Source organism: Salvelinus alpinus, chromosome 6 (genome assembly GCF_045679555.1).
Source record: "Salvelinus alpinus chromosome 6, SLU_Salpinus.1, whole genome shotgun sequence".
Taxonomy (NCBI): Eukaryota; Metazoa; Chordata; class Actinopteri; order Salmoniformes; family Salmonidae; genus Salvelinus; species Salvelinus alpinus.
The window spans coordinates 83,786,364-83,811,609 of record NC_092091.1 but is presented as its reverse complement, the minus strand read 5'-3'; the positions used below and the strand labels follow the sequence as shown (position 1 = coordinate 83,811,609).

Here is a 25,246-nt window from a genome sequence, read left to right as displayed (position 1 = left end):
CCTCCTAGTGTAATGGGGTAGTATACCCCCCCTCCTAGTGTAATGGGGTAGTATACCCCCCCTCCTAGTGTAATGGGGTAGTATACCCCCCCTCCTAGTGTAATGGGGTAGTATTCCCCCCCCCCCCTCCTAGTGTAATGGGGTAGTATACCCACCACCCCCCCCCTCCTAGCGTAATGGGGTAGTATACCTCCCCCCTAGTGTAATGGGGTAGTATACCCCCCCCCCCTCCTAGTGTAATGGGGTAGTATACCCCCCTCCTAGTGTAATGGGGTAGTATTTCCCCCCTCCCCTCCTAGCGTAATGGGGTAGTATACCTCCCCCCCTAGTGTAATGGGGTAGTATACCCCCCCCTCCTTGTGTAATGGGGTAGTATACCTCCAATCCTAGTGCAATGGGGTAGTATACCCCCCCTCCTAGTGTAATGGGGTAGTATACCCCCCCTCCTAATGTAATGGGGTAGTATACCTCCCATCCTAGTGTAATGGGGTAGTATACCCCCCCCCCCTCCTAGTGTAATGGGGTAGTATACCCCCCCCCCCATCCTAGTGTAATGGGGTAGTATACCTCCCCTCCTAGTATTATGGGGTAGTATACCCCCCATCCTAGTGTAATGGGGTAGTATACCTCCCATCCTAGTGCAATGGGGTAGTATACCCCCCCTCCTAGTATAATGGGGTAGTATACCTCCCCTCCTAGTATTATGGGGTAGTATACCCCCCATCCTAGTGTAATGGGGTAGTATACCCCCATCCTAGTGTAATGGGGTAGTATACCTCCCATCCTAGTGCAATGGGGTAGTATACCCCCCCCCCTCCTCCTAGTGTAATGGGGTAGTATACCCCCCCCCCTCCCCTCCTAGTGTAATGGGGTAGTATACCCCCCCCTCCTAGTGTAATGGGGTAGTATACCCCCCCCCCCTCCTAGTGTAATGGGGTAGTATACCTCCCCCCCTAGTGTAATTGGGTAGTATTTCCCTTCCCCTCCTAGTGTAATGGGCTAGTATACCCCCTCCCCCCCTCCTAGTGTAATGGGGTAGTATTCCCCCCCTCCTAGTGTAATGGGGTAGTATACCCCCCTCCCCCCCTCCTAGTGTAATGGGGTAGTATACCCCCCCTCCTAGTGTAATGGGGTAGTATACCCCCCTCCCCCCCTCCTAGTGTAATGGGGTAGTAAACCCCCTCCTAGTGTAATGGGGTAGTATACCCCCTCCCCCCCTCCTAGTGTAATGGGGTAGTATACCCCCCCCCCCCTTCTAGTGTAATGGGGTAGTATACCCCCCCTCCTAGTGTAATGGGGTAGTATACCCCCTCCCCCCCTCCTAGTGTAATGGGGTAGTATACCCCCCCTCCTAGTGTAATGGGGTAGTATACCCCCTCCCCCCCTCCTAGTGTAATGGGGTAGTATACCCCCCCTCCTAGTGTAATGGGGTAGTATACCCCCCCTCCTAGTGTAATGGGGTAGTATACCCCCCCCCCCCCCCTTCTAGTGTAATGGGGTAGTATACCCCCTCCCCCCTCCTAGTGTAATGGGGTAGTATACCCCCCCTCTTAGTGTAATGGGGTAGTATACCCCCCCCCCTTCCTAGCGTAATGGGGTAGTATACCCACCCTCCTAGTGTAATGGGGTAGTATTCCCCCCCCCCTCCTAGTGTAATGGGGTAGTATTTTCCCCCCTTTCTAGTGTAATGGGGTAGTATACCCCCCCTCCTAGTGTAATGGGGTAGTATACCCCCCTCCTAGTTTAATGGGGTAGTATACCCCCCTCCTAGTGTAATGGGGTAGTATACCCCCCCTCCTAGTGTAATGGGGTAGTATACCCCCCCTCCTAGTGTAATGGGGTAGTATTCCCCCCCCCTCCTAGTGTAATGGGGTAGTATACCCACCCCCCCCCCCCTCCTAGCGTAATGGGGTAGTATACCCCCCCTCCTAGTGTAATGGGGTAGTATACCCCCTCCCCCCCTCCTAGTGTAATGGGGTAGTGTACCCCCCCCCCCAATGTAATGGGGTAGTATACCCCCCCCTCCTAGTGTAATGGGGTAGTATACCCCCCCTCCTAGTGTAATGGGGTAGTATACCCCCCCCCCTTCTAGTGTAATGGGGTAGTATACCCCCCTCCCCCCCTCCTAGTGTAATGGGGTAGTATACCCCCCCTCTTAGTGTAATGGGGTAGTATACCCCCCCCCCTTCCTAGCGTAATGGGGTAGTATACCCCCCCCCCCTTCTAGTGTAATGGGGTAGTATACCCCCCTCCTAGTGTAATGGGGTAGTATACCCCCTCCCCCCTCCTAGTGTAATGGGGTAGTATACCCCCCCTCCTAGTGTAATGGGGTAGTATACCCCCTCCCCCCTCCTAGTGTAATGGGGTAGTATACCCCCCCCCCCCTCCTAGTGTAATGGGGTAGTATACCCCCCCCCTCCTAGTGTAATGGGGTAGTATACCCCCCCCCCCCTTCTAGTGTAATGGGGTAGTATACCCCCCTCCCCCCCTCCTAGTGTAATGGGGTAGTATACCCCCCCTCTTAGTGTAATGGGGTAGTATACCCCCCCCCCCTTCCTAGCGTAATGGGGTAGTATACCCACCCTCCTAGTGTAATGGGGTAGTATTCCCCCCCCCCCCTCCTAGTGTAATGGGGTAGTATTTTCCCCCCCTTCTAGTGTAATGGGGTAGTATACCCCCCCTCCTAGTGTAATGGGGTAGTATACCCCCCTCCTAGTTTAATGGGGTAGTATACCCCCCTCCTAGTGTAATGGGGTAGTATACCCCCCCTCCTAGTGTAATGGGGTAGTATACCCCCCCTCCTAGTGTAATGGGGTAGTATTTCCCCCCCCTCCTAGTGTAATGGGGTAGTATACCCACCCCCCCCCCCTCCTAGCGTAATGGGGTAGTATACCTCCCCCCTAGTGTAATGGGGTAGTATACCCCCCCCCTCCTAGTGTAATGGGGTAGTATACCCCCCCTCCTAGTGTAATGGGGTAGTATTTCCCCCCTCCCCTCCTAGCGTAATGGGGTAGTATACCTCCCCCCCTAGTGTAATGGGGTAGTATACCCCCCCTCCCTCCTTGTGTAATGGGGTAGTATACCTCCAATCCTAGTGCAATGGGGTAGTATACCCCCCCTCCTAGTGTAATGGGGTAGTATACCCCCCCTCCTAATGTAATGGGGTAGTATACCTCCCATCCTAGTGTAATGGGGTAGTATACCCCCCCCCCCCTCCTAGTGTAATGGGGTAGTATACCCCCCCCCCCCTCCTAGTGTAATGGGGTAGTATACCTCCCCTCCTAGTATTATGGGGTAGTATACCCCCCATCCTAGTGTAATGGGGTAGTATACCTCCCATCCTAGTGCAATGGGGTAGTATACCCCCCCTCCTAGTATAATGGGGTAGTATACCTCCCCTCCTAGTATTATGGGGTAGTATACCCCCCATCCTAGTGTAATGGGGTAGTATACCCCCATCCTAGTGTAATGGGGTAGTATACCTCCCATCCTAGTGCAATGGGGTAGTATACCCCCCCCCCTCCTCCTAGTGTAATGGGGTAGTATACCCCCCCCCCTCCCCTCCTAGTGTAATGGGGTAGTATACCCCCCCCCCCTCCTAGTGTAATGGGGTAGTATACCCCCCCCTCCTAGTGTAATGGGGTAGTATACCTCCCCCCCTAGTGTAATTGGGTAGTATTTCCCTTCCCCTCCTAGTGTAATGGGGTAGTATACCCCCTCCCCCCCTCCTAGTGTAATGGGGTAGTATACCCCCCCTCCTAGTGTAATGGGGTAGTATACCCCCCTCCTAGTGTAATGGGGTAGTATACCCCCCCTCCTAGTGTAATGGGGTAGTATACCCCCCTCCTAGTGTAATGGGGTAGTATACCCCCCCTCCTAGTGTAATGGGGTAGTATACCCCCTCCCCCCCTCCTAGTGTAATGGGTTAGTATACCCCCCCCCCCCTTCTAGTGTAATGGGGTAGTATACCCCCCCTCCTAGTGTAATGGGGTAGTATACCCCCCCCCCCCTCCTAGTATAATGGGGTAGTATACCCCCCCTTCTAGTGTAATGGGGTAGTATACCCCCCTCCTAGTGTAATGGGGTAGTATACCCCCCCTCCTAGTGTAATGGGGTAGTATTTCCCCCCCCTCCTAGTGTAATGGGGTAGTATACCCCCCCTCCTAGTGTAATGGGGTAGTATACCCCCCCTCCTAGTGTAATGGGGTAGTATACCCCCCCTCCCCCCCTCCTAGTGTAATGGGGTAGTATACCCCCTCCCCCCCTCCTAGTGTAATGGGGTAGTATACCCCCTTCTAGTAAGGCTTTCCCGGAGCTCCTTGTTTTCCAAGTGATGCTGAATCATCCAACCCTTTGTCTTTATCATCCAGCCACAGATGTCTTTACAACAACAATGAAGATGTAAAAAAAACTGTTTCCCCAAATTGAGAAAAAGTGACATTTTCACAAGAAGGCTTGCAAATCAATTCACCATGATCATTTTAACTATGAACAGGTAGGGTAATTGTTTATATCAAAGTGTATATATAAAATATTATCACCAACATCCTCTCAAGTGAGCATCACATACCTTTCAGTATGAAATAGAGAGTAGGTAGGCTAGAAGTTGCCCCTAGATAACCACTGATAAGGGGTCAGATCTTAGTTCCACCCCTTTATGGCTCAGGTTAGGATTGGGGATGAGGTCATCTGGTGGGGATGAGGTAGTCTGGGGATGAGGTACAGTGGGGCAAAAAAGTATTTAGTCAGCCACCAATTGTGCAAGTTCTCCCACTTAAAAAGATGAGAGAGGCCTGTAATTTTCATCATAGGTGCACTTCAACTATGACAGACAAAATGAGAAAAAAAATCCAGAAAATCACATTGTAGGATTTTTAATGAATTTATTTGCAAATTATGGTGGAAAATAAGTATTTGGTCACCTACAAACAAGCAAGATTTCTGGCTCTCACAGACCTGTAACTTCTTCTTTAAGAGGCTCCTCTGTCCTCCACTCGTTACCTGTATTAATGGCACCTGTTTGAACTTGTTATCAGTATAAAAGACACCTGTCCACAACCTCAAACAGTCACACTCCAAACTCCACTATGGCCAAGACCAAAGAGCTGTCAAAGGACACCATAAAACAAAGTTGTAGACCTGCACCAGGCTGGGAAGACTGAATCTGCAATAGGTAAGCAGCTTGGTTTGAAGAAATCAACTGTGGGAGCAATTATTAGGAAATGGAAGACATACAAGAACACTGATAATCTCCCTCGATCTGGGGCTCCATGCAAGATCTCACCCCGTGGGGTCAAAATGATCACAAAAATCCCAGAACCACACGGGGGGACCTAGTGAATGACCTGCAGAGAGCTGGGACCAAAGTAACAAAGCCTACCATCAGTAACACACTACGCCACCAGGGACTCAAATCCTGCAGTGCCAGACGTGTCCCCCTGCTTAAGCCAGTACATGTCCAGGCCCGTCTGAAGTTTGCTAGAGAGCATTTGGATGATCCAGAAGAAGATTGGGAGAATGTCATATGGTCAGATTAAACCAAAATAGAACTTTTTGGTAAAAACTCAACTCGTCGTGTTTGGAGGACAAAGAATGCTGAGTTGCATCCAAAGAACACCATACCTACTGTGAAGCATGGGGGTGGAAACATCATGCTTTGGGGCTGTTTTTCTGCAACGGGACCAGGACGACTGATCCGTGTAAAGGACAGAATGAATGGGGCCATGTATCGTGAGATTTTGAGTGAAAACCTCCTTCCATCAGCAAGGGCATTGAAGATGAAACGTGGCTGGGTCTTTCAGCATGACAATGATCCCAAACACACCGCCCGGGCAACGAAGGAGTGGCTTCGTAAGAAGCATTTCAAGGTCCTGGAGTGGCCTAGCCAGTCTCCAGATCTCAACCCCATAGAAAATCTTTGGAGGGAGTTGAAAGTCCGTGTTGCCCAGCAACAGCCCCAAAACATCACTGCTCTAGAGGAGATCTGCATGGAGGAATGGGCCAAAATACCAGCAACAGTGTGTGAAAACCTTGTGAAGACTTACAGAAAACGTTTAACCTCTGTCATTGCCAACAAAGGGTATATAACAAAGTATTGAGATAAACTTTTGTTATTGACCAAATACTTATTTTCCACCATAATTTGCAAATAAATTCATTAAAAATCCTACAATGTGATTTTCTGGATTTTTTTTCTCATTTTGTCTGTCATAGTTGAAGTGTACCTATGATGAAAATTACAGGCCTCTCTCATCTTTTCAAGTGAGAGAACTTGCACAATTGGTGGCTGACTAAATACTTTTTTGCCACTGTAATCTGGTGGGGATGAGGTCATCTGGTGGGGATGAGGTCATCTGGTGGGGATGAGGTCATCTGGTGGGGATGAGGTAGTCTGGGGATGAGGTCATCTGGTGGGGATGAGGTAGTCTGGGGATGAGGTCATCTGGTGGGGATGAGGTCATCTGGTGGGGATGAGGTAGTCTGGGGATGAGGTAGTCTGGGGATGAGGTAATCTGGTGGGGATGAGGTCATCTGGTGGGGATGAGGTCATCTGGTGGGGATGAGGTAGTCTGGATGAGGTCATCTGGTGGGGATGAGGTCATCTGGTGGGGATGAGATCATCTGGTGGGGATGAGGTCATCTGGTGGGGATGAGGTAGTCTGGATGAGGTAATTTGGTGGGGATGAGGTAGTCTGGTGGGGATGAGGTAGTCTGGATGAGGTCATCTGGTGGGGATGAGGTTGTCTGGGGATGAGGTAATCTGGTGGGGATGAGGTAGTCTGGTGGGGATGAGGTAATGAAGTTTCCCAGACACAGATAATTAAGCCTACTCCTAGACTAAAGAGAGAGTTCACCCAAATGACAAAATTAGTTGTAGGATTGATTGTCTTACCCTGTAATCAGTCTATGGACGATGTATGAGTTTACCCTGTAATCAGTTTATGAACAAGGTATGAGTTTACCCTGTAATCAGTCTATGAACAAAGTCGCTCTGGATAAGAGCGTCTGCTAAATGACTTAAATGTAATGTAAATGTATGAGTTTACCCTGTAGTCAGTCTATGGACGAGGTATGAGTTTACCCTGTAGTCAGTCTATGAACAAGGTATGAGTTTACCCTGTAGTCAGTCTATGAACAAGGTATGAGTTTACCCTGTAGTCAGTCTATGGACGAGGTATGAGTTTACCCTGTAGTCAGTCTATGGACAAGGTATGAGCTTACCCTGTAGTCAGTCTATGGACGAGGTATGAGCTTACCCTGTAGTCAGTCTATGGACGAGGTATGAGCTTACCCTGTAATCAGTCTATGGACGAGGTATGAGCTTACCCTGTAGTCAGTCTATGGACGAGGTATGAGCTTACCCTGTAATCAGTCTATGGACGAGGTATGAGCTTACCCTGTAGTCAGTCTATGGACGAGGTATGAGCTTACCCTGTAGTCAGTCTATGGACGAGGTATGAGCTTACCCTGTAGTCAGTCTATGGACGAGGTATGAGCTTACCCTGTAATCAGTCTATGAACAAGGTATGAGCTTACCCTGTAATCAGTCTATGAACAAGGTATGAGCACAATCCATGCTTTTGTGGAACAAAACCAATGCAAGTCAGTGGTACCGATGTCAAAGCCTTTTTCCCACTTTATGTTCAAATCATACAAGTAACTTAATTGAGCAACACAATCGATTTTAAATAGCCGTTTTTAGAATTATTTGGATGTTCAATAGATCTTTCCTTTCTCTATCCTGTCCAAAAAAATCTGCTCCAAAAAAAATTATAAAGTGCTTTGTAGTCCAGGGAAGTGTCTGGGAAACCGGCCTGGAAAAGTAGGTAGAAAAAAACCTTAACACTTTGTGGTGTCAAGCATTTGCTCAGAGACTGTACCATCCTCCTCCTTCTCTTTCATCTCTCTGGCGCCACCAAGTGGCAAAGTCTGGAACTTTACCTGGAACACATCCCACCTCTCGGGCAGCCAGACCTTATTGAACATCAGCTGAGCCAGCCAGGAGAAACCCAAGATGGCCGCCAGGGCCAGAAGCATACATATGGTCCTGATGGGGGAGCGCTGGACATAGACACCGTCCTCCAGGGTGCATCCAGGGAAGTGGAGGACAGGGGGGAGGTTGAAGATGGGCTCCCCACAGAGGAGTCTCATCAGGCCCCCTACGAGGTATCCAGCCACGGCTCCATAGCCGTTGGAGACCTGAAGGAAAATGAAGAGAGTTATTTTAGAAGTGATTTTCTAGCCTGATGACTCACACTAACTTATTTTTCTGCTCTGTCGTTTCCTACATACTTTAGTTTTAATGACATCGTTGAAGCCGTTTGCGGGGACGAGGGGCAATGAGGGGCATTGTGCAAAACAGGGTCATCAGCGGTTGGATCAAATCAAATTGTATTTGTCACATGCGCTGAATACATTGAAATGCTTACTTACAAGCCCTTAACCAATAATGCAGTTATTTTTTTTAAGTAAAATAAATAAATAAAAGTAACAAATAATTAAAGAGCAGCAGTAAAATAACTAATCAGAGTATCAAAGCCAATTACACATTTTCAAACCGCTGTTTTACCCACATGTGTTTTGGTTCTGGTCCAACCCATCGGTTTCTGGACCAATCAGACGGCCCTGAATGTGTTCACATTCGGTGAAGAATCGGGGAGGTACTCAGATCCAGACTCATTGTGGAGAAGAAACTAACGTCTGTGGGTGTGGCCTAGCGTTTGGCTGGAGCAAGGACTCTGGGTAGCCAGACGAATTATAACCTGGGTCTGTATCCACAAAGCCTCTCTGAGTAGGAGTGCTGATCTAGGATCAGTTTAGCCTTTTAGTTCATAATGAATGAGATGATATGGACAGGTTGGGACCTGATCCTAGATCATAATGAATGAGATGATATGGACAGGTTGGGACCTGATCCTAGATCATAATGAATGAGATGATATGGACAGGTTGGGACCTGATCATAATGAACTAGATGATATGGACAGGTTGGGACCTGATCCTAGATCATAATGATTTAGATATGGACAGGTTGGGACCTGATCATAATGAACTAGATGATATGGACAGGTTGGGACCTGATCCTAGATCATAATGATTTAGATATGGACAGGTTGGGACCTGATCATAATGAACTAGATGATATGGACAGGTTGGGACCTGATCATAATGAACTAGATGATATGGACAGGTTGGGACCTGATCCTAGATCATAATGATTTAGATATGGACAGGTTGGGACCTGATCATAATGAACTAGATGATATGGACAGATTGGGACCTGATCATAATGAACTAGATGATATGGACAGGTTGGGACCTGATCCTAGATCATAATGAACTAGATGATATGGACAGGTTGGGACCTGATCCTAGATCATAATGATTTAGATATGGACAGGTTGGGACCTGATCATAATGAATGAGATGATATGGACAGGTTGGAACCTGATCCTAGATCATAATGAGTTAGATATGGACAGGTTGGGGCCTGATCCTAGATCATAATGATTTAGGTATGGACAGGTTGGGGCCTGATCCTAGATCATAATGATTTAGGTATGGACAGGTTGGGACCTGATCATAATGAACTAGATGATATGGACAGGTTAGGACCTGATCCTAGATCATAATGATTTAGATATGGACAGGTTGGGACCTGATCATAATGAACTAGATGATATGGACAGGTTGGGACCTGATCCTAGATCATAATGAGTTAGATATGGACAGGTTGGGACCTGATCATAATGATTTAGATATGGACAGGTTGGGGCCTGATCATAATGAACTAGATGATATGGACAGGTTAGGACCTGATCCTAGATCATAATGAGTTAGATATGGACAGGTTGGGACCTGATCCTAGATCATAATGAGTTAGATATGGACAGGTTGGGACCTGATCCTAGATCATAATGAGTTAGATATGGACAGGTTGGAACCTGATCATAATGAACTAGATGATATGGACAGGTTGGGACCTGATCATAATGAACTAGATGATATGGACAGGTTGGGGCCTGATCCTAGATCATAATGAACTAGATGATATGGACAGGTTGGGACCTGATCATAATGAACTAGATGATATGGACAGGTTGGGACCTGATCCTAGATCAGCACTGCCGGTTTGTGCTCTTGCCATCTCCATTGCTTTAGTTGTCAAGCCGACCATTTGGCATGATGATGAGTGAGTTGGCATGACGACATCACAAACAGACTGGCACTCAGGCTAGTGACACACCACCATGTTTGTGATGCAGGGAAAAGATAAGGCCCACACACACAATATCACCTCTGCATGTTACACACACACACACACACACACACACACACACACACACCTGGAAGAAGAGGACGCAGATGAGCTGAGGGAAGATGATGGTGTAGGAGAGATCAGACGCCAGGATCCACAGGGCAAAGGTACTGTTGTGGAGGAGAGTGAGGGCCATCCCACACAGCCCCACCACCACCACGGATACACGGATCACCCACTGTATCTCCCTGTCTGAGGCCTGGAGGAGAGATAGACACAAGATGGAGGCACAGTGGGCAGGACAGATCCAAGATGGAGGCACAGTGGGCAGGACAGATCAAAGATGGAGGCACAGTGGGCAGGACAGATCCAAGATGGAGGCACAGTGGTCAGGACAGATCAAAGATGGAGGCACAGTGGTCAGGACAGATCAAAGATGGTGGCACAGTGGTCAGGACAGATCAAAGATGGAGGCATAGTGGGCAGCACAGATCCAAGATGGAGGCACAGTGGTCAGGACAGATCAAAGATGGAGGCATAGTGGGCAGCACAGATCCAAGATGGAGGCACAGTGGTCAGGACAGATCCAAGATGGAGGCACAATGGGCAGGACAGATCCAAGATGGTGGCACAGTGGTCAGGACAGATCAAAGATGGAGGCACAGTGGCATGGACAAATCCAAGATGGTGGCACAGTGGTCAGGACAGATCCAAAATGGAGGCATAGTGGTTATAAACTCTCTAGACGTATGAGATACAGATCCCCCACTGAATCTCCCTGTGTGTCATCTGGAGAATGGGTGAGACAGACACAAAATGGAGGTACAGCAGTTCAAGGGGTGTGTTGCTCTGCCCATGCATGCCAGATCTTACAATGAGAGACAGACACAAAATGGAGGTACAGCAGTTAAAGGGGTGTGTTCCTCTGCTCATGCATGCCAGATCTTACAATGAGAGACAGACACAAGATGGAGGTACAGCAGTTAACGGGGTGTGTTCCTCTGCCCATGCATGCCAGATCTTACAATGAGAGACAGACACAAAATGGAGCTACAGCGGTTAACGGGGTGTGTTCCTCTGCCCATGCATGCCACATCTTACAATGAGAGACAGACACAAAATGGAGGTACAGTAGTTAAAGGGGTGTGTTCCTCTGCCCATTCATGCCAGATCTTACAATGAGAGACAGACACAAGATGGAGGTGTAGCAGTTGTAATTATCCAAGTCAGAAGAGCTTGAACAGCCCTGTGATGTAATTCTCAGAGAAGTCACAAGAGGGAGCACGGAGTCAGGCTATATGTCCCAAAATGTGTTAGGCTATATGTCCCAAAATGTGTTAGGCTATATGTCCCAAAATGTGTTAGGCTATATGTCCCAAAATGTGTTAGGCTATATGTCCCAAAATGTGTTAGGCTATATGTCCCAAAATGTGTTAGGCTATATGTCCCAAAATGTGTTAGGCTATATGTCCCAAAATGTGTTAGGCTATATGTCCCAAAATGTGTTAGGCTATATGTCCCAAAATGTGTTAGGCTATATGTCCCAAAATGTGTCAGGCTATATGTCCCAAAATGTGTCAGGCTATATGTCCCAAAATGTGTTAGGCTATATGTCCCAAAATGTGTTAGGCTATATGTCCCAAAATGTGTTAGGGTATATGTCCCAAAATGTGTCAGGCTATATGTCCCAAAATGTGTTAGGCTATATGTCCCAAAATGTGTTAGGCTATATGTCCCAAAATGTGTTAGGCTATATGTCCCAAAATGTGTTAGGCTATATGTCCCAAAATGTGTTAGGCTATATGTCCCAAAATGTGTTAGGCTATATGTCCCAAAATGTGTTAGGCTATATGTCCCAAAATGTGTTAGGCTATATGTCCCAAAATGTGTTAGGCTATATGTCCCAAAATGTGTCAGGCTATATGTCCCAAAATGTGTTAGGCTATATGTCCCAAAATGTGTTAGGCTATATGTCCCAAAATGTGTCAGGCTATATGTCCCAAAATGTGTTAGGCTATATGTCCCAAAATGTGTTAGGCTATATGTCCCAAAATGTGTTAGGCTATATGTCCCAAAATGTGTTAGGCTATATGTCCCAAAATGTGTCAGGCTATATGTCCCAAAATGTGTTAGGCTATATGTCCCAAAATGTGTTAGGCTATATGTCCCAAAATGCTATTACACTATAGAACCCAATGCAATGTTTTCAAATGTGAATTGAAAAATGTCTTGCCAATGTCCCAAAAATTGATGAAATAGGAAAAAAACACTTATTTATCCATTTAGTGGTGATTTTCTGATACATGACCTATGACCTAGAACAGGACTAATGAACATAATGGTTAATCTCCATTGAGAATGTGTTTCAGTTCTGGACTAGTAGGTTTAGTAATCTGTGTCTGGGAAAACAGACCTAAATTCCTTACTCAATACAGTAGAGGCGACTATCTGGTCACACACAGATTTATTAGAACGAGGTGTAAGTGATGGGATAGAACGAAAGCCTGCACCTGCTTCCGAATGATGTTCTTGTAGATGTTGGAGGAGAACATGGAGGCGGAGCTTAGGAGGCCAGAGTCCACTGATGACATCACTGCGGCGGCGATAGCCCCGATGCCAATGACGGACACGTAGGGCGGAGCCAGGTGCTGCAGGGCGATGGGGAGCACCAATCCCGTCTCGTTGCGCTCATACGGAGACGGAGACCCGTACGATGTCAGGTTCCAGTCTGGAGACACACCGGGAAGTGTCAATAAAGTTTGGTTATTTTGACAATCACACTTTGACGAAGTCCAAAAACGTAAACGCGATACAAGTACACTGTGTATGAGTTATAATTTTTTTCCCACTTTGCAATCAGCTCATGTGAGCTGCAAGGAAACCAGATGTATTCAAGGGATCGCGTGCTCCACAGAGAGTAATAACAAACATGCACTCTAGCCACAACACCAGGACACTGCCACTAGATTGGAGTGTGTTATGGTTCATGATGTGAGGTAGATGATAGGAGTAGTATACGGACATCAGATAACAGACAAACCAGTCAACGACACACAACTCTTCTTCTCTGCTTTTAACCTTTATAACACCTTTAATAATATTAACTTGGAGGTGCTTATATTTGTCCATTATGCTTTAACAAGTGAACATGTGTTTAATTGCTATATTGTAATTATTTTGCCACTATGGCCTATTTATTGCCTTACCTCCCTTATCCTACCTCATTTGCACTCACTGTATATAGACTTTTTCTATTGTATTATTGACTGTATGTTTTGTTTATTCCATGTGTAACTCTGCTGTTGTTTGTGTTGCACTGCTTTGCTTTATCTTGGCCAGGTCGCAGTTGTAAATGAGAACTTGTTCTCAACTGGCCACCTGGTGAAATAAAGGTCAAATCAAATCAAATGTGTTTTTATCTACATATCCCAACTCCCCCTGAGACACCGGCGGAGAGTTGGGGTCAGAGACAACCATTATACTGACACTCCTGGAGCAACACGACAACCATTATACTGACACCCCTGGGGCAACACGACAACCATTATACTGACACTCCTGGAGCAACACGACAACCATTATACTGACACCCCTGGAGCAACACGACAACCATTATACTGACACCCCTGGAGCAACACGACAACCATTATACTGACACCCCTGGGGCAACACGACAACCATTATACTGACACTCCTGGAGCAACACGACAACCATTATACTGACACCCCTGGAGCAACACGACAACCATTATACTGACACCCCTGGAGCAACACGACAACCATTATACTGACACCCCTGGGGCAACACGACAACCATTATACTGACACCCCTGGAGCAACACGACAACCATTATACTGACCCCCCTGGAGCAACACGACAACCATTATACTGACACCCCTGGGGCAACACGACAACCATTATACTGACACCCCTGGGGCAACACGACAACCATTATACTGACACCCCTGGGGCAACACGACAACCATTATACTGACACCCCTGGAGCAACACGACAACCATTATACTGACCCCCCTGGAGCAACACGACAACCATTATACTGACACCCCTGGGGCAACACGACAACCATTATACTGACACTCCTGGAGCAACACGACAACCATTATACTGACACCCCTGGAGCAACACGACAACCATTATACTGACACCCCTGGGGCAACACGACAACCATTATACTGACACCCCTGGAGCAACACGACAACCATTATACTGACCCCCCTGGAGCAACACGACAACCATTATACTGACACCCCTGGAGCAACACGACAACCATTATACTGACACCCCTGGGGCAACACGACAACCATTATACTGACACCCCTGGGGCAACAAGACAACCATTATACTGACACCCCTGGAGCAACACGACAACCATTATACTGACACCCCTGGAGCAACACGACAACCATTATACTGACACCCCTGGGGCAACACGACAACCATTATACTGACACCCCTGGGGCAACACGACAACCATTATACTGACACCCCTGGAGCAACACGACAACCATTATACTGACACCCCTGGGGCAACACGACAACCATTATACTGACACTCCTGGAGCAACACGACAACCATTATACTGACACCCCTGGGGCAACACGACAACCATTATACTGACACCCCTGGAGCAACACGACAACCATTATACTGACACCCCTGGAGCAACACGACAACCATTATACTGACACCCCTGGAGCAACACGACAACCATTATACTGACACCCCTGGAGCAACGCGACAACCATTATACTGACACCCCTGGAGCAACACGACAACCATAATACTGACACCCCTGGAGCAACACGACAACCATTATACTGACACCCCTGGAGCAACACGACAACCATTATACTGACACCCCTGGGGCAACACGACAACCATTATACTGACACAACTGGAGCAACACGACAACCATTATACTGACACCCCTGGGGCAACACGACAACCATTATACTGACACCCCTGGAGCAACACGACAACCATTATACTGACCCCCCTGGAGCAACACGACAACCATTATACTGACACCCCTGGAGCAACAAGACAACCATTATACTGACACCCCTGGAGCAACAAGACAACCATTATACTGACACCCCTGGAGCAACACGACAACCATTATACTGACACCCCTGGGGCAACACGACAACCATTATACTGACCCCCCTGGAGCAACACGACAACCATTATACTGACACCCCTGGAGCAACACGACAACCATTATACTGACACCCCTGGGGCAACACGACAACCATTATACTGACACCCCTGGGGCAACACGACAACCATTATACTGACACCCCTGGGGCAACACGACAACCATTATACTGACACCCCTGGGGCAACACGACAACCATTATACTGACACCCCTGGGGCAACACGACAACCATTATACTGACACCCCTGGGGCAACACGACAACCATTATACTGACACCCCTGGGGCAACACGACAACCATTATACTGACACCCCTGGGGCAACACGACAACCATTATACTGACACCCCTGGAGCAACACGACAACCATTATACTGACCCCCCTGGAGCAACACGACAACCATTATACTGACACCCCTGGGGCAACACGACAACCATTATACTGACACCCCTGGAGCAACACGACAACCATTATACTGACACCCCTGGAGCAACGCGACAACCATTATACTGACACCCCTGGAGCAACGCGACAACCATTATACTGACACCCCTGGAGCAACGCGACAACCATTATACTGACACCCCTGGGGCAACACGACAACCATTATACTGACACCCCTGGGGCAACACGACAACCATTATACTGACACCCCTGGAGCAACGCGACAACCATTATACTGACACCCCTGGGGCAACACGACAACCATTATACTGACACCCCTGGGGCAACACGACAACCATTATACTGACACCCCTGGGGCAACACGACAACCATTATACTGACACCCCTGGGGCAACACGACAACCATTATACTGACACCCCTGGAGCAACACGACAACCATTATACTGACACCCCTGGAGCAATAAGGGGTTAAGTGCCTTGCACAAGGGCACAACAACAGATTATTCACCTTGTCGGCTCCGGGATTCGAAACCCTTTTTGTTTTTGTACTTTATTACCTGTGGAAGCGGCCACAGCCCCGACCAGAACAGAGGGGATCCCCAGGATGAGGACCATGGCGGCAGCCGCGAAGCAGGTGACCTGGGCGTTAAACGAGGAGGAGGCAGAAAGCGTCCTCTGGTGGAAACATTGGAAAGACAAGCTACCCAACGCCTGGAGAAGAGAGGGAGGAGAGAGAGGGAGAAGAGAGGAGGGAGGGAGAAGGGAGGAGGGAGGAGAGAGGAGAGGAGGGAGAAGAGAGGGAGGGAGAAGAAGAGGGAGAGGAGGGAAGAGAGGGAGAAGAGGAGGGGGAGAATAAGGAGACCGAGGAGAAAGGGAAGATGATGAGGAGGATGAGAAGAACATAAATTAGATTGTGAATTGGTGACAGGTAGCCTCACAGTTAAGGTTTGAATCCCTGAGCAGACTAGGTGATAAATCTGTCAATGTGCCATTGAGCAAAGTACTTAACCCTTATTGCTCCTGTAAGTCCCTCTGGATAAGACTGCCTGGTAAATGACGTACATGAATCATTTCTGTTTGTGTGAGAAGTAGAAGTAGAATGGGGCCTTTAGTGTCCAGGATGTTTTTTGTATTGTAGAGTCATAGTGAGTTAGAGGAAAGGGCTGTTTGTGGTTTTGGGGGACTGTCTGTTAGAACGCTTGAGACTGGAAACCACAGATATGCTGCATGGCCGAACAACAACAAGATAAGAGGAAGTGGTGCCAACAGTGGTTGAGATTGTAGAAACTCCTGGGTCATGGTTAACACAAGACCGTGTCCTTAATGAGGGTGAAAGCGTCTGTGGAAAGTGCTGTGTCATGTTAGTGGGAAACTACTTCAGTATGTCATTGTTTGAGCAGGGGGGGGCTTTGATAGGATGTGAGAGAGTGCTGTGACTAGTTTAGTATGTCATTGTTGGAGCAGGGGGGGAGCTTTGATAGGATGTGAGAGAGTGCTGTGACTAGTTTAGTATGTCATTGTTGGAGCAGGGGGGGGAGCTTTGATAGGATGTGAGAGAGTGCTGTGACTAGTTTAGTATGTCATTGTTGGAGCAGGGGGGGGGAGCTTTGATAGGATGTGAGAGAGTGCTGTGACTAGTTTAGTATGTCATTGTTGGAGCAGGGGGGGGGAGCTTTGATAGGATGTGAGAGAGTGCTGCCATTCCAACGGGGATTCAGCTGTTGAGTCTCTTTTACTGTTAAACAACTGAACTTCACTCAGAGTTTTGACTCTTTTGTAACGAATGAGTTTATTGCAGATTGATTCCTCCTTATCAAGGTGCAGCAAAGAGTTCTGAGAAGTAGAGAAAACATGGAAGATATAGGAGATGGGAGAGACTGGTGATATGACTGTAATGTAGAGGAGAGGAGAGAGACTGGTGATATGACTGTAATGTAGAGGAGAGGAGAGAGACTGGTGATATGACTGTAATGTAGAGGAGAGGAGAGAGACTGGTGATATGACTGTAATGTAGAGGAGAGGAGAGAGACTGGTGATATGACTGTAATGTAGAGGAGGGGAGAGAGACTGATGATATGACTGTAATGTAGAGGAGAGAGACTGGTGATATGACTGTAATGTAGAGGAGAGAGACTGGTGATATGACTGTAATGTAGAGGAGAGGAGAGAGACTGGTGATATGACTGTAATGTAGAGGAGAGAGACTGGTGATATGACTGTAATGTAGAGGAGAGAGACTGATGATATGACTGTAATGTAGAGGAGAGAGACTGGTGATATGACTGTAATGTAGAGGAGAGGAGAGAGACTGGTGATATGACTGTAATGTAGAGGAGAGGAGAGAGACTGGTGATATGACTGTAATGTAGAGGAGAGGAGAGAGACTGGTGATATGACTGTAATGTAGAGGAGAGGAGAGAGACTGGTGATATGACTGTAATGTAGAGGAGAGGAGAGAGACTGATGATATGACTGTAATGTAGAGGAGAGAGACTGGTGATATGACTGTAATGTAGAGGAGAGAGACTGGTGATATGACTGTAATGTAGAGGAGAGAGACTGGTGATATGACTGTAATGTAGAGGAGAGAGACTGGTGATATGACTGTAATGTAGAGGAGAGAGACTGGTGATATGACTGTAATGTAGAGGAGAGGAGAGAGACTGGTGATATGACTGTAATGTAGAGGAGAGAGAGACTGGTGATATGACTGTAATGTAGAGGAGAGAGAGACTGGTGATATGACTGTAATGTAGAGGAGAGGAGAGAGACTGGTGATATGACTGTAATGTAGAGGAGAGGAGAGAGACTGATGATCTGACTGTAATGTAGAGGAGAGAGACTGGTGATATGACTGTAATGTAGAGGAGAGAGACTGGTGATATGACTGTAATGTAGAGGAGAGAGACTGGTGATATGACTGTAATGTAGAGGAGAGAGACTGGTGATATGACTGTAATGTAGAGGAGAGAGACTGGTGATATGACTGTAATGTAGAGGAGAGAGACTGGTGATATGACTGTAATGTAGAGGAGAGAGACTGGTGATATGACTGTAATGTAGAGGAGAGGAGAGAGACTGGTGATATGACTGTAATGTAGAGGAGAGAGACTGGTGATATGACTGTAATGTAGAGGAGAGGAGAGAGACTGGTGATATGACTGTAATGTAGAGGAGAGGAGAGAGACTGATGATATGACTGTAATGTAGAGGAGAGGAGAGAGACTGGTGATATGACTGTAATGTAGAGGAGAGGAGAGAGACTGGTGATATGACTGTAATGTAGAGGAGAGAGACTGGTGATATGACTGTAATGTAGAGGAGAGAGACTGGTGATATGACTGTAATGTAGAGGAGAGAGACTGGTGATATGACTGTAATGTAGAGGAGAGAGACTGGTGATATGACTGTAATGTAGAGGAGAGGAGAGAGACTGGTGATATGACTGTAATGTAGAGGAGAGAGACTGGTGATATGACTGTAATGTAGAGGAGAGGAGAGAGACTGGTGATATGACTGTAATGTAGAGGAGAGGAGAGAGACTGGTGATATGACTGTAATGTAGAGGAGAGGAGAGAGACTGGTGATATGACTGTAATGTAGAGGAGATGAGAGAGACTGGTGATATGACTGTAATGTAGAGGAGAGGAGAGAGACTGGTGATATGACTGTAATGTAGAGGAGAGGAGAGAGACTGGTGATATGACTGTAATGTAGAGGAGAGGAGAGAGACTGGTGATATGACTGTAATGTAGAGGAGGGGAGAGAGACTGATGATATGACTGTAATGTAGAGGAGAGAGACTGGTGATATGACTGTAATGTAGAGGAGAGGAGAGAGACTGGTGATATGACTGTAATGTAGAGGAGAGAGACTGGTGATATGACTGTAATGTAGAGGAGAGAGACTGATGATATGACTGTAATGTAGAGGAGAGAGACTGGTGATATGACTGTAATGTAGAGGAGATGAGAGAGACTGGTGATATGACTGTAATGTAGAGGAGAGGAGAGAGACTGGTGATATGACTGTAATGTAGAGGAGAGAGAGACTGGTGATATGACTGTATTATATGGGAGAAGAGATAGTAGAGAAACAAGATATGACTGTATTATATGGGAGAGGAGATAGTAGAGAAACAAGATATGACTGTATTATATGGGAGAGTAGATAGTAGAGAAACAAGATATGACTGTATTATATGGGAGAGGAGATAGTAGAGAAACAAGATATGACTGTATGGTCGAGGAGTTTTAGATAGGAGACAGTATGGTGATATGACTGTAATGTAGAGGAGAGGAGAGAGGAGAGAAACAAGATATGACTGTATTATATGGGAGAGGAGATAGTAGAGAAACAATATATGACTGTATTATATGGGAGAGGAGAGAGGAGAGAAACAAGATATGACTGTATTATATGGGAGAGGAGATAGTAGAGAAACAAGATATGACTGTATTATATGGGAGAGGAGAGAGGAGAGAAACAAGATATGACTGTATGGTCGAGGAGTTTTAGATAGGAGACAGTATGGTGATATGACTGTATGATAGAAGAGTATACATATTTTTTACTTATCAAATGCTTATCTAACTTACTTAACTTATCTAACGCATCAACACATGAATCAACCAATCATCCGTCCATCCACCAATGAATGAATCAGTAGAACTCACCACCAATAAGAAGTCATCAACCCACTTGAAGACCTTCCCCTTCTCCATGGCCCCCAGCCAGGGGGCCTGGTAGGTGTGGTTGAAGGCTGTCTGGGTGATGTCTCCCACCACTGGGTTGACCATGAGGAACGGAACACACAGCCACTGGCAGCAGAGGCAGGAAAGGACCAAATTAAAAAATGATTAACTCCTGTCTTAGGGTGCAGCCACACTGAGACACATGAACATACATTACATTTAATATGATAATGATAATTGTCTGTTTTTGTCCATCAAAAGTACATCTAGTCAACTATGTTCAGATGAGTTCCATCCGTTTAAAGACAGACCGTTTGTGTGTTTTTTGTTGGGCAATCATCTCCGTTGTCAATCATCCGACTGCAGATCACTCCCATTGAAAAAGGTGTTGGCTCCATCCAAAATACTTGGACAACGTTTCCACGGCCTTACACTCACCAGACTGGTTTAGATTCAAAATGGCCGCCTGTCACTCACCAGACTGGATTGGATTCAAAATGGCCGCATGTCACTCACCAGACTGGATTGGATTCAAAATGGCCGCCTGTCACTCACCAGACTGGATTGGATTCAAAATGGCCGCCTGTCACTCACCAGACTGGATTGGATTCAAAATGGCCGCCTGTCACTCACCAGACTGAAGAAGATGAGGATGAGCTGGATGACGTCGGTGTAGGCTACAGAGTAGAGTCCTCCCAGTAGAGTGTAGATGATGGCCACCACTGCAGAAATCCCCACAGAGTAGGAGTAGGGCAGGTCCAGAATCACACTCATGGTGCCACCTGCAGCACACACACAGACACACACACACTTTTAGCTCAGCAGGCTAACACAGTTTTGTGGAACCACAGATAAAAACTGTAAAACCAGGTAAACTAAGTTGGTCCCTCACAGTTATACTGGGAGTGTGAAGAGCCCTGCTTACCGGGCTTGAAGTAATAAACCACATTCTTCACACGCCAGCTAGAATCAGCATGACTGAGTTTCAACAAGTGGTAGGTTAATTAAAAAACACGTCTGACCTGTTTCCCCTCCCTGATCGAATTACTCTATCTAGAACCAACCTGGGTCCAGAAGCTCACCAAGCTGGGGTGTTGAGTAACTATTCCCCAGGTTACTCTATCTAGAACCAACCTGGGTCCTGCATCTCACCAAGCTGGGGCGTTGAGGAACTATTCCCCAGGTTACTCTATCTAGAACCAACCTGGGTCCTGCATCTCACCAAGCTGGGGCGTTGAGTAACTAATCCCCAGGTCGTTGCTGTAAATGACAATGTGTTCTCAGTCAACTTACCTGGTAAAATAAGGGTGAATTAAAGAGTTTAACCTCCATAAAGACAACCTTGACAGGTCCATCAGGAAATAATGTCTGTGTCTACAATGGTACCCTCTCCTTTATATAGAGCATTACTTTGAAGCGGGGCCCATTGGGAATATACAGAGAATAGGGTGTCAATTTGGACGGAGCCAATGACTTGACATACTTATCAGAGATGTATGGTGTCCAAAACTGGCTAGGTAGTGAATGATTGTGTGTTTTTGTGTCTGTTTATCTAAGTTGTCCGATGCAGGGTAGAATATGGCTCCTGCTTTGTAACACCAGACAGTGGCTAGCGGTTGAGATTCAACTGCACTCTGTGTGTGTGTGTTTTGTGTGCACCAAATTATTTGGGGTTTTATGTGTTTACACTTTACAGTGATTGTGTGTTTTTATGTGCACCAAATGATTTTGTACTTTGTGTTTACAGTGATTATGTGTGTTTTGTGTTTGAAACAGTTGTTTGTTGCTGTTGTTTTGTTGTACATATTACCTAGTCCGACGAGTGTGCAGGCGACCCACAGTGCATCCATTACAAGGGCAGGGAGCACCAGAGCTCCACTCACTACTCTCCCATACTTGATCTGGAAGGGGTCCATCATAGTAACATACTTCTTCTCCCTCATCGGCTTGGCAAAGAATATACCACCTGAGATATAAGAGGGAGAGGGGAGGAAGAGAGAGGGGTGGAGTGAGAGAGAGAGGGAGGGAGAGAGAGGGGGGGAGTGAGAGAGAGAAGGGGGAGAGGAAGAGGGAGAGAGGGGGGGAGTGAGAGAGAGGGGTAGAGTGAGAGAGAGAGGGGAGTGAGAGAGAGGGGGGAGAGGAAGAGGGAGAGAGAGGGGGGGAGTGAGAGAGAGGGGTAGAGTGAGAGAGAGAGGGAGGGATAGAGAGGGGGGAGAGGAAGAGGGAGAGGGGGGAGAGGAAGAGGGAGAGAGAGGGGGGGAGTGAGAGAGAGAGGGGGGAGTGAGATAGAGAGAGGGGGGAGAGGAAGAGGGAGAGAGAGGGGGGGAAGAGGGAGAGGGGGGGAGTGAGAGAGAGGGGGGGGAGTGAGAGAGAGGGGGGGGGGGGAGGAAGAGGGAGATCAAATAAACAGTGCACCAATTACAAGCCGATAAGGTTTGGTGTGTAGATTATTTGAATTAATTGAAGGTCAGTTTAAAACTACAGACTGGGATGTGTGTTTCAGCACAACAACGTCCCGCCACTTAAAATATTGGAAACTTTGATATTCTTACATTTTTCAATTATTATTTCTGATTGTGAAGTATTAAGCTGGGAGTGTGTGTGTGTGTGTGTGCGTGCGTGCGTGCGTGCGTGCGTGCGTGCGTGTGCGTCTTACCGATGATGAAGGAGACGGAGCTCTGTAGGGGCATGAAAGCCCAGACCAGACCCAGGTTAGGGTTATAGACCACCTCCGCTATCCCTACGATAAAGCCTCCTCCAACCCACGTAGCTGATGACACACACACACACCGTTTGTCCAAAGGTAAGGAATGATCTATACTGTATCTACAGTACAGTATGAATACAGTAATACTGAGTACAGGTGTAAAGATACAGTACAGTATGAATACAGTAATAGTGAGTACAGGTGTACAGGTGCAGTACAGTGTGAATACAGTAATAGTGAGTACAGGTGTAAAGATACAGTACAGTATGAATACAGTAATAGTGAGTACAGGTGTACAGGTGCAGTACAGTATGAATACAGTAATAGTGAGTACTGTTGTAATGCATTACACAGATCTAAAGACACGCCCACACCTCACCTACCAGTCATGGTGAATATTCCCACAAGCAGGCCGATATTCCTGTCTCCCAGTAAGGTTATCTCTGTCTTGTCTCCCGTGCTTTTCTTCTCCATAGCCCTGGACTTCCGAGCCGCCCACAAACCTGTCCCCAGGACCAGCAGATAGAACACTGCCATGGCAACCACACCTGGAATGTTCAGAACCATGGTGGAACACTGGGAATGCTCACAGACAGAACAGTGACTCTGAACACTCCCAGACAGAACAGTGACTGTCAGGAGTTCTGTCTAGTTGTAGTAGTAGCAGTATAGTCTTGTTCCTGGTTGGATAGCTCAGGGCGTCTGCTCTTTTCTACTTCTGGCTTGATTGGTCGCAGTGGAGGAGGAGTAAAGGGAAGTGGGCAGGGCATTCAAAGCAGTAAGGAGAGCATATGGTGATTGGTAGGTAAGAAGTAAGGAGAGCATGAAGTCATTGGTAGATAAATAGTAAGAAGTAAGGAGAGCATGAAGTCATTGGTAGATAAACAGTAAGAAGTAAGGAGAGCATGAAGTCATTGGTAGATAAATAGTAAGAACTAAGGAGAGCATGAAGTCATTGGTAGATAAACAGTAAGAAGTAAGGAGAGCATGAAGTCATTGATAGATAAATAGTAAGAAGTAAGGAGAGCATGAAGTCATTGGTAGATAAATAGTAAGAAGTAAGGAGAGCATGAAGTCATTGGTAGATAAACAGTAAGAAGTAAGGAGAGCATGAAGTCATTGGTAGATAAATAGTAAGAAGTAAGGAGAGCATGAAGTCATTGGTAGATAAATAGTAAGAAGTAAGGAGAGCATGAAGTCATTGGTAGATAAATAGTAAGAAGTAAGGAGAGCATGAAGTCATTGGTAGATAAATAGTAAGAAGTAAGGAGAGCATGAAGTCATTGGTAGATAAATAGTAAGAAGTAAGGAGAGCATGAAGTCATTGGTAGATAAATAGTAAGAAGTAAGGAGAGCATGAAGTCCTTAATAAATGATAAAACGGCATGCCTGGGGCTCACGTAATACTGACAGTCGGTACCTGGAGAGCTCATAGGATGGAGTCAAAACCAAATGTTACTGAGTACCTCTTTTGGGAGTTCCCTTAGTGTTACCACAATGCTTTTCTCCATGTTCACGGGAACATAAAAGACAAAACTTCTCCGAGTTAGCAACAGTAACTAAGGTGGTGGGGCTTAGTGAAGGGTCACAGCACATATTGATGGGTACACTTCAGAGGAGGCTGGTGGATCTAAGGAGGATTGGCTCATTGTAATGGCTGGAATAGAATCAATGGAATGGTATCGAACACATACTGTATGTTTGACTCAGTTCCGTTTATTCCCTTCCAGCCAATTACAATGAGCCTGTCCTCCAATAGGTCCTCCCACCAGCCTCCTCTGGTACACTTTCTGCTTTTACGTCCTGCTTGGCTCCAATGAGTACACGCGAATTATGTATATAAACCCTGGATTGGTGATGCTATGTATTGGCCAATGAAAGTCTTTGAAGCCACCGGTCGGCCATATTGGCACTCCCCAGTAGGAACATTCTCCATAGGAATGAATGGAATTCCACAGTATTTCAATCAAATGTTTCAAGGACAAATATACATGTATTT

General features: G+C 46.7%; 1 protein-coding gene across 2 annotated transcripts; it reads right to left on the bottom strand.

Annotated features, from left to right (window-relative positions):
* Positions 1 to 7,610: 7,610 nt before the first annotated feature.
* LOC139579515 (high-affinity choline transporter 1-like) lies at positions 7,611 to 23,937 on the bottom strand. 2 transcript variants are annotated; one of them, XM_071408233.1, is made up of 9 exons: positions 23,631 to 23,937; positions 23,197 to 23,310; positions 22,351 to 22,506; positions 21,174 to 21,322; positions 20,523 to 20,666; positions 16,404 to 16,557; positions 12,769 to 12,986; positions 10,347 to 10,517; positions 7,611 to 8,199 (listed from the first exon to the last, which is right to left on the bottom strand). In XM_071408233.1, the coding sequence occupies exons 1-9, from the start codon at positions 23,812 to 23,814 to the stop codon at positions 7,840 to 7,842; spliced, it is 1,650 nt and encodes a 549-aa protein (XP_071264334.1). In that variant the 5' UTR covers positions 23,815 to 23,937; the 3' UTR covers positions 7,611 to 7,839. The 2 variants fall into 2 exon arrangements, with proteins under 2 accessions (XP_071264334.1, XP_071264335.1); XM_071408234.1 differs by lacking the exon at positions 10,347 to 10,517 and having other exon boundaries at positions 23,631 to 23,926.
* Positions 23,938 to 25,246: the final 1,309 nt, after the last annotated feature.

Excerpts from the sequence above, each read along its gene's own strand:
- LOC139579515 (XM_071408233.1), bottom strand. The coding sequence starts at position 23,814 with ATGGTTCTGAACATTCCAGGTGTGGTTGCCATGGCAGTGTTCTATCTG. Across the intron at positions 21,323-22,350 it reads CTGCACACTCGTCGGACTAG|GTGGCACCATGAGTGTGATT; the intron begins GTAATATGTACA and ends TGTGTGCTGCAG. Across the intron at positions 20,667-21,173 it reads TCCTCATCTTCTTCAGTCTG|TGGCTGTGTGTTCCGTTCCT; the intron begins GTGAGTGACAGG and ends CTCTGCTGCCAG.